The sequence below is a fragment of the Mya arenaria genome, chromosome 12 (genome assembly GCF_026914265.1).
Source record: "Mya arenaria isolate MELC-2E11 chromosome 12, ASM2691426v1".
Lineage (NCBI taxonomy): Eukaryota > Metazoa > Mollusca > Bivalvia > Myida > Myidae > Mya > Mya arenaria.
This window is the reverse complement of record NC_069133.1, coordinates 8,277,718-8,297,939: the sequence shown is the minus strand read 5'-3', so window position 1 is coordinate 8,297,939 and position 20,222 is coordinate 8,277,718. Positions and strand designations below refer to the sequence as shown.

Sequence of the window (20,222 nt, the reverse complement as noted above, 5' to 3'; positions counted from 1 at the left end):
CTGGAATGGTAAAAGGTTGTCCGAGTGATAACTCGACAATGCCTGCACCCATGGCCCTCAAACTTGACTTGGAGGTTGGGCTTGGCCAGAAGATGGTCCCTTTTGATTTTAGGGGTCATTGGGCTAAAGGTCAAGGTCACAGTGACCTGGAATGGTAAAAGGTTATCCGAGTGATAACTCGACAATAACTGCACCCATGGCCCGCAAGGTTGACTTGGAGGTTGGGCCTGGCCAGAAGATGGTCCCTATTGGTTTTAGGGGTCATTGGACCAAAGGTCAAGGTGACAGTGACCTTGAATGATAAAAGGTTGTCCGAGTGATAACTCAACAATGCCTGCACCCATGGCCCTCAAACTTGACATTGAGGTTGGGCCTGACCAGTAGATGACCCCTATCGACTTTGGGGGTCATCAGGCCAAGGTCAATGTCACAGTAACCTTTAACGCAAAAAAGTTAACAAATCTTCTCCCACTGATATCTCAACAATGCCTGAACCTATTATCATTAAACTTGACATGGATGTTAAGCCTGACCAGTAGATCACCCTTATTGATTTTAGGATTCATAGAGCCAAAGGACAAGGTCACAGTGATCTTGAATGGTAAAAGGTTGTCAGAGTGATAACTCGACAATGCCTGCACCCATGGCCCTCGAACTTGACATTTAGGTTTCTGGTGAACAGCTGATGACTCTGGATTTTGAGTTCATAGAGTCAAAGGTCATGGTCATAACACACTCTATCCTCACACTTTAATGGTCATAATCTGAAAACTGCCTTAATGGCAACAAATCAGCTGTCATTTCGGTCCATGCATATTTCATTCAATTGTCCATATAATCCTGACAACATGGCGTTCAGGGGGGGCATAATGTTTGACAAACATCTCTTGTTATACTTAATTTCCATCAAGACCGCCTTGTTAATGATTGCAGACAAATCATAATCAAAATGATAATCCAAAATAATTGGTTGAAGAACGGTGAATTACAGATTATTACTACAACACTGGTAAAACACTTACTCATTGACTTGCAGAAATGTCAAACCCTGCTTTGACCATAGACAGATTGACCAATTCAGGGGTGTGTGTGTAAGTTTGTTATTACTCGCAATCTCGCACTCGGACAAAGCCCATTCGGCGAGTTCTCCGATAAGAGTGTTAGTCATATTAGGTTTTTTTAGCATAGTGCACAGAGAGAATGTAACACTGGTTAGAGCTTCCCTGGTTCTTTAACGTGCACCAGTTATATAAAACTATTGAGATTAATGATTATTATATAAGTCACTTATATTCCTAATAAGCGTCAACGTGATCCAATATTTCAATTGCTTTGTAATGATTTTAAAAGGTTTGTCATTATTGATAAACGGTATGGATCATTAAGTCAATTGTAATCTTACTATTATCGGCAAAAACAATGACAATAAAATAACAAAGAGAAGTACAAGAAGCTTAATCTTAAACCTAAGGTAGCCGTGTAGAACTTGTGAGAGACGAAGACAGATCAAGAGAAAGTGCCACAGACTTCTTTGGTGAGGGGCAAACATAAAAACCACTAGAAAACATTTTGTAATCACACGGGGAGCGGTGCAGACGACGCATTTCGTTCTCATGTGAGTTACAACGATTTGTGTGTCAATAATGTTGTGTGCTTCATTTAAGACGTCACGTCCGTATTATACTTTCGATTTCAACGATTCTTTAAATTATGTTTGTTTGTCTTTCTCATTGAGTTTGGAACTTACAAAATTCCACATAGAAGTGATCACAATATAGACCGTAGGTTATATCTTTAACGTAACTATTGTCCGGCAAAATAAGAAGAATATTTATTTCGTCTGGGCTTAAACAGACTGAGAGGTCAGTTAATATCATGTATACAATTATGATATAGAATAGTAATTTGTGGAAGGTTAAAAGAAGTTAAGATAGGTTATGCATATGTTTAAGACGATTAAGACTCCTATTTGTTTTGAAGGTATGAGTATGATTTCAGATTTCTTTTATTTCACGTATATGATTGATTGGCAAACATAGTGTATATTAACGTTTGGCAATAGTTTAATATATTAAGCATTCAGTGGACTGCTATATGTACATCCCTGTAAATGCACCATCTTCCTAAACTCTGCAGCACCACAGAGCGCACGACTCAATATTCGAAGATCAATTACAACAACGTTATTTAACTAAATAAGTGAAATTACCTTTAACCTGATATATTAAAACAAAATGAGCAATGCAACTATTTGTTTGGAACTCATATCTTTTAAGGACAATATATTACTGGTGTGTTTTGCTAAGCGTTATGGATATAGTTACTGCTATAAAGTTGTTAAAAATGTTGTTAAAAGTCATATTATCCTCCAATTTTTAGAGACAATGTTTACCAAAATATTACGATAGTTTTACTGCTTTTCCATTGTTTTTAAATTCCGTTTTTCATGGGATGACTTTTTGTATTGCCACTGGTCGTTTAGTCACAACTTTATTTGAAGAGAAAGGAATCGCAAAAAATGAACAAAGAGGAAGAAGACGCATTCCTAAAAATTCTGCTTGAGTTCAGCGATACAGTGGATCCCATGACGCTGCTCCTCGACTTACCATGTCTATCTCGAAGTGCAAGAGTGAGTGCTTCGTTTGGTTTATATATATATATATATATATATATATATATATATATATCAATCCAGGACGTTTAAACTGATTCAGGGAAAACAATCAACCAAAACGATTAGATATGGAATGGTTTTTAACAAATTGCAGTCGCCAGGCGAAGGCTAATACAGTATTTAACATGTTGCGATTTCTATTATGTATCTGTTAAATTTATTAAAAGCACTTTAATTTCGATACAAAAGTATCATATTTACTCTACGGTGTACATACATATACTACTTATATTGGCAAGTCTGTGAATCAATTTTGGCTACATATGACAACAGATATTAGTATAGCCCACATTTGAATACGATTACAGGAAAATGTAGTGAACTCGCAGACAGGAGCATGGTGTGGCTCGAGTGAAAAAGCAGCTCTAAGGCTACATGGTGCTTTAGCTAAGAGGCCAGAAGGATTCCGAGAGATCGTGTTGGCATTGAGGAGGCATAATCATGACGAGCTCGCAGACAAATTAGACCCTCGTCATCAAATACAAGGTGGTACCAACATCGTGTTTTTTAAAAATCTTGAATTAATTTCAGTTTGATATAAATCGAGTTATCGTCCTTCATCCTTCGTACCTTGATTTTCAATAATACCAAACTTCATTAGTTCTGATGAGAATAAATCACTGTCTGAATACTTAGCTGTTGGGTTTTAAATAGTCATTTCAATGCAAGCGACTAACATGGTTATAATATCGTTTTCTCTACCATATTATATTATTGTAGCCATGTAACAAACAGAAATATGTTCTAACATTTGCGTTTAACTGTTTCTCTACGCAGAAAAAGATACCACTCTATGCTTAGAAGTCCGCCATCTTTCTGATATGCCAACTGGTGCCGGCGTTAATATGTGCAAAACTACGAAAACTGTTGTTGCAGCAAGACAGATGACAGAACCAAATATTGGATCGCCGGGCTATGTCGGAGGACCGAGGTTGTCGTTGTCTGAGCAGTTTCAGCAACCAAAACCTGTAATTAGCGGTCAAACAACAACCAACTTGCCTGCACCGACCTGGTCAATGTCCCAAAGACCAACATGGTGTTCAACGAATGAAAAGTCTTCAATACACGATTCTTATGGTGAACCAGTACAGGATGTTAATATTGCGAATAATTTTGGTGAAGATTCCGATTCTGATAATAATAATGATAATAAGGAAAACAATAAAGAAGCACATGTTGCCAAAAAATGCACAGAAAATACGAGTGAATTTAAAATGGTGATTGTTGAGACAGAATTAAATCTTCCGAAGTCACCTGCAGACGAACTTCTTCTGAAAAGAAATGAGCTACGAAATCGGGTATTTGAAGAAAAAATAGCAAACGACAATAACATTGAACATATGCACTCTGAATTATTTCCATCAACATCTACAACTGGAATAGGGTCCAGCTGTTTGTCGTCTGTCGGAAAGATAGATGTCAAGATATCCAACGAAGAAACACTCAGACAATTTGAAGTGAACGAAGGGGCATCAAATAACAATAGTGCCAAAGAAAAAGGAAACACGAAAACAGAGACTCGAGGAAAATATAGCTGTGAAAATTACATAGATCATTCCTTAGAGGACAAACATATTCACGTCCCTGAACACGTTGAGAGCGATACGGAACTAGACAGTATACGAGAGAAGGGAAAAAATAAAGATTTGCCTGGTTTTCGCGAAAGTCAGGATCTGGATTCAGCTGAAAATAAAGGTCATGATTCAGTATTTGCCATCAGTAGCGAGGACCAAAGTGCAAGTAGTTCAACAATACTAGAAAATCAACGTACAGACTCACCAGGCAGTGTTTGGCCTCCAAATTTTGATCAACCGCGTGATGTGACTGTTCACAGAGAACATGAACGTCGTACGAACAATAACATTTGTGAAAATGTTAGTGTAGAAGGGCAGTCAACAGAAACACGATGCCAATCTTCAAACATGTATGTTAACGGTGTGGTGTCATGGTTACTATACATTGGTGATAAGATGTTGTAGTTGTAATCGTAACACCGCTTTTATATGATAAAATGCCTCGCATTTGTTTTCTTATTGGTGTCAAGTTATCAGCGCGCTTTATGCTATTGATGATTTAACAGAGAGTGCTGATTTGCATAATTCTTAAGTGCTTTGAAGTAATATTTTATCAAATGAGATGACAGTATTTTTTGAATTCGTCGCGCATTTGTGTTGGTTAATCAGCGATCAGTAGATGCAGTGTTAGACAAGGCCAACAGACAACTTATTTGTTATACCACTTTGCCGATTAGTGTTTATTAATTTGCATATATGCGATGAAAGTTATGTTCGCGCCAGACCTGACCTCTTGTAAATTAACAGGCAATCTAATCGACTGTTTGAAATGTGAGGTGCAATAGAATAAATATATTTTGAATTTATGGTTTGCATGTGCCGTATAATCTCAATGTTTATATTTGCAACGATAATGACCCTTTCAACTTATTTGCAAGTGAATATATTGGTAATCCGTAATGGTTATTCAAAACTATTTCGTTAATGTATTTTATACTAAGCATGATGTTAATAGTTAATAATTATGACGTGTATGATAATTTAAATAAGTAATTTGAAAGTATGATGTTTAGGTGCTTTCAAAACAAAGTGACCAATATCTATTAAAGTTATCGATAAGATATTAAATTTAACCTAGTTTAATTGATTTTTCATATTTTGATCACGTAACTATTAATTGCCTTTCAAACAGACGTTTTAAAGTAGTTATTTTTATAACCGTATTTATACGATAACCGATAATCAACGTGTATGTTAACACGTTTGTGTACTTAGCGTTATCTTTGCACTGCAGAATACTCACCAACTAATATTTTTTTTAGAATTTATTAGCAAATAAGGCATGATAAATAGTAATGACCTTTTTCAGCTTATAATTTGGTCCTTCCGTTGGTAGCTCGAGGTTGTTTTGCTTTGTTTTTTTTACATAATGCGCCAGCACTGCAGTATATTTTGCCAAGTTTTAAAAAAGAACACGCTCATCGGTGAGATTTAGTTATATAGTAATACCAACAACCATTATTTATATTACAATGAAGACGTTCCATTGTTTGAAACAGTGAACTGCAATATCATTACTGCATGATAAACATAAAAATGTAGAAATTATTAGCAAATACAATCGCGCCGTATTCATATTGGATATAAGGTACCGATAAATGATAATCATAACGAGTTTAGCATTATTTTTTTTGTATCTGCATGTACTAAAATATATAGATATATATTTCCTAAATTATATCATCATTATTATCCCACAAAAAGGTTGTTGTTGTTTGTTGTTGTTTATATGGAGAGGTGGGGTATATAAGTGTGAGCTAGTTGTCGCTCGGTCTGTTGGTTTTTACGGTGTCCGGTGAATAGCCCATGAAAGGATCGATTAAATAAAAGAACTCTGCCTCCCATTTGCAATTTATAACGAGCGTTTGATAAAGACGCTTCGCTTCAACTAGCCGACAATAATGATTTGTAATGCTGATAAGCTTTTGCAGAATTTCAACATGTCCCTGGTATAAATGCGTATGACTGTTTAGGTCTGCTAGTATGGTTTGCATTTAACCGAAAACAATTAGCGAGATTAATCAAACCTGAAACAAGGTTTCACAGAAATCGACCAAGCGGTTAGTTAACATTACTTTAGTCATTTATTAAGATCGAATTTGAAGACGGCTTTGGGCATATAGCAGATAAATTTACATTCCAACTTAAGTTTCGGTACGATGAAATTTGCTTTGAACCGGGGAACCGGTCGACCTTACGTGACCTGTAGGCGGAGTCTTGCACTCACTCGCCCACTCACTGGGGCATGCATTTATGTATGTAAAACACGCATTAAAAAATCTCTATATTTTTCTTGCTAAACGCGAAATAGTAAAACAAAACTTTTAAGTCGAAAATGAGAAAGTTATGAACAGGGGTAAATGCTAATACTAGGATTGATTCTTATTTACCGCGCGTTCATGCTAGCACGCTTCATGGATTTGCAAAACTTTCGACCAACCGTGCATACTGTAAAAATCAGTCCTTAAATGACTTGCTCTGTAGACCGTCAGGTACTTTTGAGAGACAAGACTTCTGGATGATAAGCTGACATATGATTGCGAGCTTCGTGCTAAGATGCGATACAAAGATCGGGTTATGTCTTCGAGATGTTAATGTACTTCATACAGGGTAATCATTTCCCCAATTATCGCCCACCGTAGTGAATATAACAACGTCTAAGTTATTCTTGCTTCTTTTTTAACCCATTATTTAACGGATACGTATAATTTAAGAATTATTATTTGCGGTAATAGCAAAAAGTCGACGACAAAATAGCTATTTTCGTAGCACTAGCTCGCTGACCAACAAATATCCTGAACTCCTTGAATGACTATGTTTTATATGACGACTTGTGACCAAAAATTCCAAAATAAATGCTTAAATTATCAAAACAACTTTCGATTTAAATATCCCACTGAATTGTTCGTTTTTTTTTTATCATTTTCTACTATAAAAAAACGCTATCGTGCATGTGTAAACTTACATAGAAGACATGACATGGATGTTTGAAATGTTAAGATTTATTTTGCAATAAAAAGTCGCCATATTTATATGTTCTAGAATAAAACGAATATTGAAAAAAATCGTAGCAACATTTCTATGTTCCTTACAAAAGCATATTTTAATAATACAATAAAAACTACAGGGACATGACGAAACTTAGAAAAAAATAAACCTGTTTAGAGGCAGAAGGCAAGGGTCCGAACCAAAACAAACTAGAGACACAAACGTATAAACACCACATAAACATAAACACACAGACCACACGCGCATCAAAATAGCTTTACCCATGAATGATGGGATTGCCGCCTTGAAACGGTCAGGGAAACACGAGTCCACTGGAAGATAAGTCTACTTGGGGCTTAAATGAGAGTGTATTGTCATAACCACACACCTGTCCCAACAGTTATCAATAATTACAGAATTAAAAACATAAACCTTATCAAAGCCAGCATCAACTTGAAAACAATGAAGTATAATTTTAAGTTAAACAGTCATATTATCTGATATATTAATTTCAACACCTCAACGACGGGATACAAACGCCACATGCAAACGAATGAATCAGTCATTTGATAAAGCTACTGTGCTAGTGCTTGCTCTGAAAAGGTACGATAAAAGTCATTCAAAGACAGCCTCATAAACGCGGTTTCCTTGCAGCAAAAGATACGTAACACGCAGATAGCCGCTGATCATTGTTCTATGTCTACAGCCGCTCAGATTCTACACAGTGGTTTGATTCGGTGCCCACGTGGATTCCGAGAGGTCGTGCTGGCATTGAGGAACAATAATCATGGCGATCTGGCAGATAAATTAGACCCAGATCATGACATTCAAGGTGCTGGTATTAACATCCTATTATATTGTTATAGAATCTTAATTATTTTTAAATTTGATGTACATGTTATGGGTAGTCGGCCTTTATATAATTTCAATATTACCAGAACCAATTAATTTTTATGAGAATGAGTCAATGTTTGCGCACTTTTATCATTGGGTTGAAACCCATTTCAATGTAAATAAGTAAAAGGTTTATAGTAGCGCTATCTCTAAAGTGACCAATAATAAGATGTGCTAACATATGCGTTTCACTGTGACAGAATCAAACATTGGATCACCGGGCTGTGTCGGCGAACAGAAACTAAACGCTGTATCTATCGGTCAAACAACAAACACATTGCCTATACCTTCTTGGTCAATGAATAAAGGATCCGAAAAGTCTCGTTCAGAAATTGCAACGGGGCGTTCAGCGACTGAAAAGGATTCAATACACGATTCCGACGGTAAAGCTGAACATAATCTGAAAATTGCCAACAATGTTGGTGCCAATATTGTTGCTCAAGATAAGGAAAACAATCATAAAGCTAATGATGCCAAAACATGTACAGAAAAAGCGGAGATAAAACTAAGTGAGCAAACTGACAAACAGCTGAAACCAAGTGAATACAGATTCAATCAAAATATGACTATGCTTGATAGCGTTGATAAAGATATAAAAACGAATGAGAGCATGCAGTATAGAGAAAACAAAGAGCATAGAATGCTAGAGTTGAAAGACAACAAAAGCCCGGAAATGAAACAATCTGTTTCTGAAGGCGTTTTGAAAAGCGGAGATATTTATGAAAATGTGAATGTTGACGGGCAGTCATCAGACATACAGAGTCAGTCGTTGAACAGATATATTAGTGATGCGTTGTCATATGTATTATACATTCGTGAAAATATGTTGTAGGAAATGTAATACAACTGTTTTTTGATAATATGCCTCGCCGTTGTTACCTATTGGTGTCAAGTGGAACCGTGAATGATACTGCAACAGAGCTCGAAATGAACGTTTGTCCAATGGAATGACAGTGTTTGTTGTAATTTTCCGTGTCTTTATCGTGTTGAATCAGACGTCAGCCGTTATTTATTTGACCAAGTATATCGGTGAATATAAATATAGGTTAGGACAGATAACAAATAAACAAAATCAAGTATCATGCCGATTCATGATTGCAATGTAGATTGATCAAGTTAATGTGATCGTCTGGCTGCGCCTGACCTGGCCACGTTTCAATTAATAATTAACAACGACCGATGCGTTATCTGTTTGAAATGTGTCAAATTAATGTGTGCATTTTAAGGATTATAGCCAATTCAGAAAATCATACCGATGAGTGTTCATGTCTTCTGTTATATTTTGAGTTTAACAAGTGTCATTTGATCTGAATGATTCTCATTATTTGGAAATGTTTCGCTCGATAGTCCATTATCAGCTCATGAATGATTGTTTGTTACTTTGAATATAATATTAGTGAACTTAATACTAAGCATGAGGTTATCTGTTGATGATAAATGTTACTCTTATTCAAAATCAATACATACACGTGTATAACAAACATACATTTTAAGTGATAAACCTTTAACTTCTTCCTAAATAATGCACTTACGGAAAATATTTATTACTAATAACAAGATTCTAACTGTATATTTGATAGCTGAAACGCAAAAATATTAAATGATTGGTGAATGCTAAAAGATTTACTGCGATCTACTATCCTCTCATAAGGTAGAAAGACCGTGTTTTCTGCACATTTCTTACAAATTAAACTCCGTTTCGACATTTATACATCGTTTTTGGTGTATTAAAACAATTGTAGTAATTCTGATAAATCTTATATTTGGGAGTAACAAATACTCAGTTGCAGAAGATACTAACAATTTTTAATCGTTATGAATATTTTTTAATATAAATATGAGTATTGACCGCATTTCTTGCATTCAGCAAGCAACTTACACAAAAAGCGCTAGCGCGCTTCATGTAATTTGCTCGCGTGCCCTTCTGCGTTTATACAGCATACACGAAAGAATAAAAATGCGATCAATCCTAAAATAACAACAATCAAGATGATGATAATTTATTCCCGCCGTTTAGAAGTTATTATCCGTGTGAGGATGCTCATTTCAAGAAAAGTTCTGAAAAGAGTATACATTACATTTATCGGAGGCAAACAATGCAAGTATAGGATTCAGAGGAATACTTAAAGGAAAACTTCCAAAAAAATAGACTCATACATTAACTGTTACTGACGCTGTCTTGGTGCCAAAATATGCATTTCGGTTCTCACACGATGAAATATAATCGATATTTTTATGACAAAAAAAATTATTATCTATTTAAAAACATTTTATATCAAACATTTTGTTTTTTGTCTACTCTTAAAATCCACACTGTCAAATGTCTAAGACTTGTCCAATGGACAAAAGATTAGCTCAGCTTGATCCTTTTATAATTAAGGTTCTTCGAGCAAATGGGGTTAGGCCGCAACTTTCTCAAAAATACTTCAGTTATATCTCTGTCGTATCTTTAACTGATTGATCCGCATTCCAGCATGGTAAAAAATCAATGAAAAGTAGTTTGAGAGCAAAAAATGTATTTGAGCAAAAACTTATATATTGGACTCAAGTACAATTCTTGCTCTAGAACTATTTGTCTATAAAATATTGACATTTTTTCCAATATAAGCAATAAGCAACTGCGCATTACGAAGTCTAAAACATCTACAAATTTGAACTATACTATGCAGGTATGAGGTAACATTACTTGAGTTTGAGAATGTATTTAAGTGGGGCCAGGGACAGGGAAAACCAAGTCTGACCCCTGTAGCACAATTTGCCCAAACGTCGTAGACTACATAACAGATTCGGACAATGCGTTCTTTAAACAAACCTTTAACTCTGCAAGTGGTATGATTTTCATTGAACCTAAAACTAAGGGAGATCCATTGAAGGAAAGAAGAAACATTGGGTTTCCAAATAATATGACCGCTTTTTCATAAGAACGTATTTCAAATTTTATTCTGACAAATATAAAAGTATCTTTCCACATTCAAAGACCGTCAGTATAGCAAAAACAGATGACTTAGAATTTGATACAAAATTTTGGATATCAATAAAGCAATAACTATTTTACATGTTTTAACTATGAAAAGATTGTTAGGAGAAGAATATAATTCTGTATAAAAGAATGTTTTCAGAATTTTCCATTTTTACCCTTTCTTTGCCGCAAAATAAAACTACGGAACATGTAAAAACTAACTTCCATACATGATTTAGGATGAATGATTTGTAACGCTTTATTGCAATAATGATTAATTCTATTTAGTTTTGCATTCCAGATGGAAAACAGATATTCCACTTGTTTTGGTGTTTATCAATCAAAAACACGAGCGTTTAAATAATTTTTCAATTTCATTTTTTATGAACATCAAAGTCTCAACATTTTTCCCTATTAAAACATCTTAGAATAAAATTATCTTTATAGGACGTACATGTAATGTCAAGCCAAAAAGTTATTTATATATCCGCTTTATTCTACTTTCGGTTTCAACGTTTATTTTCATATCTGATTCATACAGGGTGGACTTTGTGTTAACCGTGGATGTTAACCAAGTGACACTTTGTAAAGAATACAGGGTAAGATTTTTGAAGAATCTCGTCTTGTTTTTTAGTTCTTTAAATGTAGGAAATTAAGATTACACATGAAGTTAACTATGTTTCACCGAGCTTTGAAAATCTGAAATATTAATTATTTAAAGAGATTCCGAGTCTAAAAAAAGAAATATATTTTTAAACGATCATGTATAACTACGATTTCCGAAAGATAGTTGACACATATAATTGATTGATATACACCATTGATCTTCACTATTGGCTGATTTAACTAATTACATACTAACATGTATGTATGGTCCCAGAAGTAATGTTACCTGTAAAACCACGTACCTCTTAACCTAGCATGACTAAATATTCTAATATCAAGTAAACAAAGGGGTAATAAATGAAATCAAGTACGCTGTACCTGAATTACATTTATTAAATTTAACTTTTACAACATATTCAACGAAACTAATTGTTTAACATAGTTAATTTACGGTATGGATAATGTCAAATGTTTCAGAAAGTATTATTCAACCTATTGCTTTTGGAAACAATGTATTTGCTGAATTTTACTGTCAATGTTAATGTTCCTCCTATTTTCATGTCGATCGTCTAGGTGAAAGGACGGTACACAATGGACATGAGGGGGAAAGAAGCATTTCGGAAGATTCTGCCAGAGTTTTGCCGAACGGTTGATTCCATGACTCTAATCAATGACTTACAATGTTTATCCCAAACTGATAGGGTTAGTAACATGCTGTTTATTGACATGAATTAACAGATAACATCCACAACTCAAACATGATTTTGAGACGATTTTTTTTATCAATAGCTTACAAAGAAGATGTCTTCGTAACGAGCAAGATTTCCGTAACGGTCATGCAGTATGGGATATACAGGCTTTTTTCGTTAAAATATATTTTAAGTGGGGTTGGATTGCTAGCCAAGCTGTTTCTTAACTGTTTGGACTATTTCTGCCTCATCCAGTATGCATAGTTAGGTTCTGGCATCTTTGATACTAGTTGTATTTCTGTTATGCATTTTGTGCAGTAGTTAAATACTAAACAGTAAACCAACCTGTGGGCCTTGTCTATTTTACATTCCCTTTAAAGGCCTTGTTAAAGGAATGTTTGGCATGTTAACAGTAGGGGCCAATTTCCTGTTTATTTGTTTATTGGCTCAGGGTCATTAAGGGTTCATTTCAAAAATAACACCTCCAAAACTGCACAGCAGGATATTCAGATCAGAGATCTTATAAGACAATTTGGCAATTATTTTAAGAAAATTACACAGAGGTTGTGTGCAATACACGGTTGGGGTGGGGGGCACTTATCAAAGGATTAAACTAGGCATTTAAGGGTCCGTCTGCTTACATAATTGTCATATGTATACAAGTAGGAACACAACAGTTTGAAGACTGAGTTATAAAAAATAAAGTCCTTAATTTGAACGATCGGTGTTAAAATTGAGACACTAGTGCTCATTTGTCCACTGTATCAAATGCCCGAGAAAAAATCATTTTCTTTTTTTCCATGTAGGACCAAATAGTGAACTCGCAGATAGGCGCGTTGCATGGTTCCACCTCTCTCGCCGCTCAGAAACTACACAGTGCTTTGATTCGGAGCCCACAAGGATTCCGAGAGATCGTGTTGGCATTGAGGAACAATAATCATGGCGATCTGGCAGACAAATTGGACCCTGGTCATAACATTAATTAGCTGTATTAGAAGTGCTGTGGATTTAATGATATTGAAGTGAATGTGTGAATCAGTGTTGCTTGTACGCCTCAATTTGTTATTAATTGTTACCAAGTATTCTAAATTTTATGTTTCGACAGAGTGAGCTGATTGACATGCACTCTTTAGTGTTCGAAATAAAATTTTGTTCAATGGGATGGCATTATTTTTCTTTCAGATTAACCATACATTTCTTTTAACAAATCAGCAGTTACCCTTTTTTGGTTTTAACCAGGTTTATCTACAGTGGCCAGTTGAACGAGGAGCCATATTGTGGCAATCAGGTATGAATACAGAGGTCTGGTGAAAGGTGAGCCATTTAGATAGTGCCAGCCAGGAACATCTTAGTTGTTTGGTGAAATGTGAACAATTTAGTGTCAACCTGGTACAACTACTGTTGCCAGGTGAAAGTTTAGCGGTTAACTGTCAACCAGGAACGTATTCAGTAGTTTGGTGAAAAGTGAGAGTGATTTAGTGTCAACCTGGTACATCTACAGTGGCCAGCTGAAAGGTGAGCGATTTAGTGCCAACCTGGAACATCTCAATTGTTTGGTGAAATGTGAACAAATTAGTGTCAACCTGGTACATATACAGTGACCATGTGAAAGGTAAGTCGGTCAGTGTCCACCAGGTACACCTACAGTGCTATGGTGACGGTGAGCGGTTTAGGCTCTTATTGGTACTCTTGCAAAGGGCATAAAATATATGTTTTCAATCACCTGACACAAACATCACAAGTAGATGTGCATACTTATTTACGAGAAAACGCGACTTGATTGAGTCTTAAATCGCACAGAACTGTATGTAAGTAATTCAGGACAAAATCAAATAACATGTTTCCTCTTGGAAAGCATTCTTATAACCAATTATTTGTCAGGTTTTATAATATATATATATATATATATATATATATATATATATATATATATATATATATATATATATATATTCTGGGCCTTTTAAAATACCTATAAGGCCATAATTCGCTCATCTAGCAATTGAGGGGACATCCGATTTAAACAGAGGCTATCCCAGTACCCAAGCAGTGCCATGTTTGTTCATTTAAAACAATCACTTTCCTGGCTGTGCAAGGCCTTATCACATCAAGTTTTATTAAACGTATTCGTAAAATCATATTCGAAATGTAGCGTAATTTAAGAATTAAAGTAGTATATATATATATATTCAGGTGTGTTCTTTTTTGGTTATATATCGATTCCATGTGCCATTTGACCTTAATCCCTCTATTTGCAAATATGAATATGATTAATTACCATCTTATCGAACATATTCGTGGTTTAAATTCTCTGTAAAACCACATTGTCAAGTATCTAAGGTTTGTCCAATAGTTTTAAGTTGATTAAGCTTTTGATGCAATGGGTTTCCGAGTGTTTCTGAAAAAAAATATAATATCATTGTCTTAAGTTGGTTGTAATGCATTTTAAGTCGAACATTTAGTGTTTTAACTTCTCTGTAAAACCGCACTGTCGCGTATAGCCAAACCATTTGGCAGGTTTTGCTGCAAAGGGATTCCATAAAATCTCATTGCCTTTTGGTTGTTTAAAAAAGTTTTTAAAATTATCTACCACTACCATACTAGTCTACACCATGAGCTTGCCTATTCTGTACCCTAGTTGAACAAACGTGATAGATGACTTTAAGCTGATCAATGTAACACATCAAAACAGTTATCACCTGGGCGAGATCAAGTCTGAGCACGAACGAACGATTTGAACAACCCATAGTTGATGCTACATATCAAATATCTAAGCCCTGTATGATTAGCAGTTATTGCACTTTGTGATTTAACTCTAGCATCGGTGATCATTTTGTCTTTAGGCGAAAACAAGTAAGGGAGATCAATGCAAGGACACTTCAAATCCGTAGAAAAGTTTATTATTATTTATTAGTAATTGTAAGCCGGTATGCCAGGAGAAGAGAAGGAGCCACCTTCTTCTTTGATAAGAGGCGAACACTTAAATGAACTAGGCCAGTACACAGGGGCAGAGGCTCGCGGCTATGCATCAATCATATAGCCACGCCCCCATATCAGTTACAAAAAAAGTCAAAACTTATTTGTTATTTTTTAGTCTTGGTATATTTTTTGTAATTGATGTTGGTGAACGTAGCTATAGGGGTATATCCACTCATACTGCCCCTGTAGGCCCGTCTTACTCTTTTCTGAGGCCTGCGGGAAGTGGCAAAGCGGTTTCAGACGGGACGCGCACTGTGTACTACAATCAGAAGAAAGCCAAAAATAGATCCGCGCGAGAGTAATAAACTGTTTCGTACTTAATTTCTACTTTCGATTTCAATGGGTTTTCCTAAATATGACAGTATTTTCTTATTCACATAGGGATATGCATGTCTGCGTACTAATATAAATCCACACGGAAGAGATCAAAGAATCGACTTTAGGTAAGATATTTTACGTAGCTTTTCTTTAAATATAAGTTGGAAATAAAGATAAAATTCTCCTTTCAAGGTTTGAAAATGGAATAGTCAGAAAATATTTATTATTTTAAATGATGTCATAAATATTGATTAAGTTAAGGTTTAGAAACTATAGATAAGAAATTTATCTCTAAAATATGATCATAGTCTGCATTAAGTTTTAAATGTATAATTATGATTCCTCATATCTTATATATAAATGACTTATACAAACAGTTGATTTTAATTTTGGTATTTAATACCAACTGCTGCATATGTATGTATGTATATGGACCTTGGAGTAATGTTTAATATCTGTAAATGCACTCTCTTCCTGTTTCAAGTATAATGATTTTAACACTCATTGCCAACATAGGCACGATGTATGAAAGGCCAAATGTAACACGCAAAATATATTTTACTATTATTGAAAAAGACGAAAAATATATAATGGGAAAAAGTTGCGGAAATTGATAATTAGGTTTTTGTGATAAATGATGATGTTTCAATCATTTTTGGTCTAGATTTTTTTTAGTTACGAATGTGGGGGGGGAAGTGGTCATAGGGTGTATCCTGTCAACGGCATATTCGGCCATGCTCGAAATCCTTATCATTCCCACGGCATGCACGGGCAAATATAAAAAGTACCTATATGTACATGTACTTGGTAAACCTCGTTTCCGCAATACGCCCTACTATCGGGATAGGGTAAACCTATCTTACACTCGGTCATGGAACATACTTATCATCACATTCAATATAAGCATAAAAAACTTGTTTCGTTAACCTTTGACTAATCTACCAATAAAATAAAATAAAAAAATCAATAGTATTACTATAGGCTCCCAATTCACCTTTCACCAAAGCGATGTGATTAGACTTATATTTGTAGGAGGAGTCCAAAAATGAACAAAGAAGAACAAAAAAGACTTCGAGAGACTATGCCGGACTGGAGCAGGGTTGTTGATCCCATGACCCTAACCATTGACTTGCCTTGTTTATCCGAAACAGATAAGGTACGTGTTATATACAGAAAACGAAATCTCCCACACGAAAATCTCCTCTGATAAATTTTGTCACCACGAACAAGTTTTTCAAAGAAAATAAACCCTTTTTGTTTACACGTATTTATAAATGATTGATTAGAGTTTCATCAAATAACGTTGTTTTTTAACATAACATATTGAAATGATGTCGAGTGATTTAGATAATCATCACGTGACATGTGAGGGATACTGTCAGCCAAATGGAAATAGCCGTTGTTTGCAGTTGTTAACAAACGTAAAAAAAAATTTATTTCGAGAGGACTATTTATCCGACCAAAAAACAACTTATAACAATGATCAGTGGCCTTAAGCAAGCTTTCTTCAATGTTTGCTAAAAAGGCTTTAATAGTTTGGATAAATGTAAAAGGACAATACTACAGATTGAGAAACAAAGTCCTTAACTTCGATAGGAATTGCGCTGTTTACTCTTGTATGGTGTACACATATAAATACTGGTGAGCACGTATCTATGTAGTTTGTACCTTTAGTAGCTGGCCAGAAGGCTGTTTCTGTTTCATTTGTTCATGAAACAAGACGTTAATAGTTGCATGATATTTACAATAGACTACTTGTAATTGCCTCGAGAATATAAACAGTTGATAACAATTGATCGTATTTGATTCAAAAATATTTATTTATGCTTAATATTGTAAGTAATATATCGGGAGTGGTGTACATGTTTTGGTGTTTGCAATGTTTGTAATTTATAGTAGTTCTATTGCAATCAATTACTGGTCCGTTGACATAAAACGCAGAAGACATACAGATATAATGGGCATAAATAAGATTGGCGATGAAGGGCGTTAGAAAACACGCACAAAGAAGGTGTTGGAAAACGCAGATAACATATACTGTGTAAAGGTCTCAAGTTCGTACTTTAAAAATGCAAATTTAATACTCTTCGAAGACATTTACATTGATACACGTGCACAATTGTTCCAGTGCCATTGATTCCATTCATCAATTTTCTCTTATATGAATCTTATCTCTTTACGTGTAGCAACGAATACGGAATTCGCAGATAGGTGTTGTCCATGGCTGCAACGGTCTCGCCGCTGGGAGTCTATACAGCGCTTTGATTCAGAAGAAACAAGGATTCCGAGAATTTGTGTTGGCGTTAAGGAGACAGGATCATGAAAGCCAGGCAGACAATTTAGACCCTGGTCATGACATTAAAGGTGGTACCAACATCGTATTTTTTATTTTTGTAATACTAGCAACCGAGTTGTGAACAAACATTTTCAAATATGTATACAACTGTTAAACATTATGACCGCTTACTTCATGATATTGAGTAATTAAAAAAATCATGTGATCAATGGTGTGTGTAACTCTTTTTTATGCAGAGGAAGACGCCTCCTCCAATTTGGCTGCAATTTCTCCCCCAGATATACCAGTTGGTGCAAGCGGTGGAACGTACTCGACCCCCATCCTCTGCACTAATGATGAACAAGAAAAGCATCTTCGAAATGGTAATTTGATGTCCAGAAATGAAACTGTACCGAAAGCCTACATGAAAAGTAAGAAAATCGTCATTGACAATTCCCCTTATTCAGCGGATAAAACAACAACACCAAACATTGGATCACTGGGTCATGCTGAAAACAAACATAATCGAAACATGTCCAATACATTAATTGCTAATTTGTTTGCAGAGGATTCAGATTCTGATAACAATGCTAAAGCAATCAATAATGAAACTGATGTTTGTCAGAAAAAAATGTCAAATTTAGGTCCAAGCGACCGAAATGTCAGTCATCTGAAACCCGATGAAATAAGATTAAACCTAAACATTGATGCGTATGAGAACGTTGATTCCAAAGAAGAAACATTTCGAAAACAGGTAGTGAACGATTCCATCGAAGTTGTGTCGTGTAACATAGGCAAAGTCCACACACGTCAAGCACGTGAAAAACATATTTGTGAAGAACATGTAGATCACTCATTTGAAGACAGGCGCAATTCCGTTCCCAGACACTTAGATGGTGATGATGAACTCGATAGTATACGAGAAAAGGGGAAAAATAAAAGATGGCCAGGAATTGATGCAAGTTGTGAAACAAAGAATTCTGCGTTTGACGATCAGGATTCTGTTTCATGGAGTAGCCAAAGTGACAGTACTTCAACACAGTTTGGAAATAAACTCACTGAATCACTTGACAATGTATTGTCTCCATATTCTGAGCAACCACGTGGTGTCACCGGGCAAGGGGAAGATGAATCCTTTACAAACGATTGTCAAAATACAAGAGGAGATGTTACAGAAGTGAAAGAGAAGGATTTGCCTCTGAACAACGAACAGCCAGTTAATGTTATTGAGCAATCTGTGAACGAATGCCCCATTATAGGAGATGATGCAGCTCAATCAGAAGAAAACGTTTTGCCTCCTGATTTTGACCAGTCACGATATTTGACTAGGCAAAGAAAAGATGAACGGTTAACAAACAATCGGTCCAGTACTGGAGTAGAAGAAACACAAACAGAATCAAATATTGTGCCTACAAATAATGACCAGTCACGTGATTTGACTGGGCCAAGAGTTGATGAACAGTTAACAAACAATCTCTCAATTACTGGAATAGAAGCATCACAAGCCGAATCAAATACTGTGTCTTCAAAAGAGGATCAGTCTGGTGAGGTGAATGTTTGTGTGGGAAAGGCCAAGAAACAGTCAAATTCTTTAAACAGATATGTTAGCCATGCGGTGTCAGCTTTTTCATACGTGCGTGAGCATGTGATATAGTTAAATAGTACAGTCCGTTATGGAAACCCGCTTCATTTGATAGTATGCATCAATTGTAAAAAGAAGGAAGGCTTGATTGTAAGTTGTAATTCACGATATGGATACTTGAAAAAAATGAGTAATATATATTTCCAGGTCAACTGTTGAATGTGACGAAAAAAGTGATGTGTAGTCTAAAAACAAGATATGGTGATACAAAATGTAGTTTCGACCTATTTCAAAATCCTGATTCCTGCATATGGAAATCGATGAAAATGCGTATTTTCCTACACACAGGACTTCACATTTTAAACCAATGAAAAAAATATCAATTGATAAAAAAATAAAATAATATATATATATTTAAACTGGGACTTGTCCAGTATCATGGTCCTGCTACATATAGATCAAGGCCCAACAAACATACACCGTCATGTAGGAACGTCCATGGTGATCTAAACATGCCTGCTAGTTTTGTCACCCGCCTTATCTCATTATCATTCCCACACGGCCATGTAAATGAACAGTTTATCATTAGGTGAAATAAAGTTATATTGTGATACATTCTCATTTAATTATAGATAATGAAGCACTCCCCGAAAACAATGTTTACCAAACATACCAAGCTAGGAA

The 20,222-nt window shown here is 35.4% G+C and overlaps 3 protein-coding genes and 1 long non-coding RNA gene across 8 annotated transcripts in view; 3 read left to right on the top strand and 1 right to left on the bottom strand.

Moving 5' to 3' along the window:
- The window catches only part of LOC128211363 (uncharacterized), a 102,915-nt gene that overhangs the window by 64,735 nt on the left and 17,958 nt on the right, over positions 1-20,222 (bottom strand). The gene's annotated exons all lie outside the window — the stretch shown is intronic.
- On the top strand, positions 1,268-5,929 carry LOC128211369 (uncharacterized). Of its 4 annotated transcripts, none has more exons than XM_052916091.1 (4): positions 1,268-1,615; positions 2,501-2,629; positions 2,983-3,160; positions 3,452-5,929. In XM_052916091.1, the coding sequence occupies exons 2-4, from the start codon at positions 2,519-2,521 to the stop codon at positions 4,651-4,653; spliced, it is 1,491 nt and encodes a 496-aa protein (XP_052772051.1). In that variant the 5' UTR covers positions 1,268-1,615; positions 2,501-2,518; the 3' UTR covers positions 4,654-5,929. The 4 variants fall into 4 exon arrangements, with proteins under 4 accessions (XP_052772051.1, XP_052772050.1, XP_052772052.1 ...); XM_052916090.1 differs by having other exon boundaries at positions 2,483-2,629; XM_052916092.1 differs by lacking the exon at positions 1,268-1,615 and adding an exon at positions 1,625-1,862.
- Positions 11,578-13,544, top strand: LOC128211373 (uncharacterized). The gene is made up of 3 exons (XR_008257275.1): positions 11,578-11,688; positions 12,269-12,397; positions 13,191-13,544. It is a non-coding gene; the product is annotated as an uncharacterized LOC128211373 (long non-coding RNA).
- On the top strand, positions 13,665-20,149 carry LOC128211368 (uncharacterized). The gene is made up of 5 exons (XM_052916088.1): positions 13,665-13,672; positions 15,745-15,806; positions 16,714-16,837; positions 17,868-18,045; positions 18,214-20,149. Exons 3-5 carry the CDS (start codon positions 16,727-16,729, stop codon positions 19,608-19,610), a joined length of 1,686 nt encoding a protein of 561 aa, XP_052772048.1. The 5' UTR covers positions 13,665-13,672; positions 15,745-15,806; positions 16,714-16,726; the 3' UTR covers positions 19,611-20,149.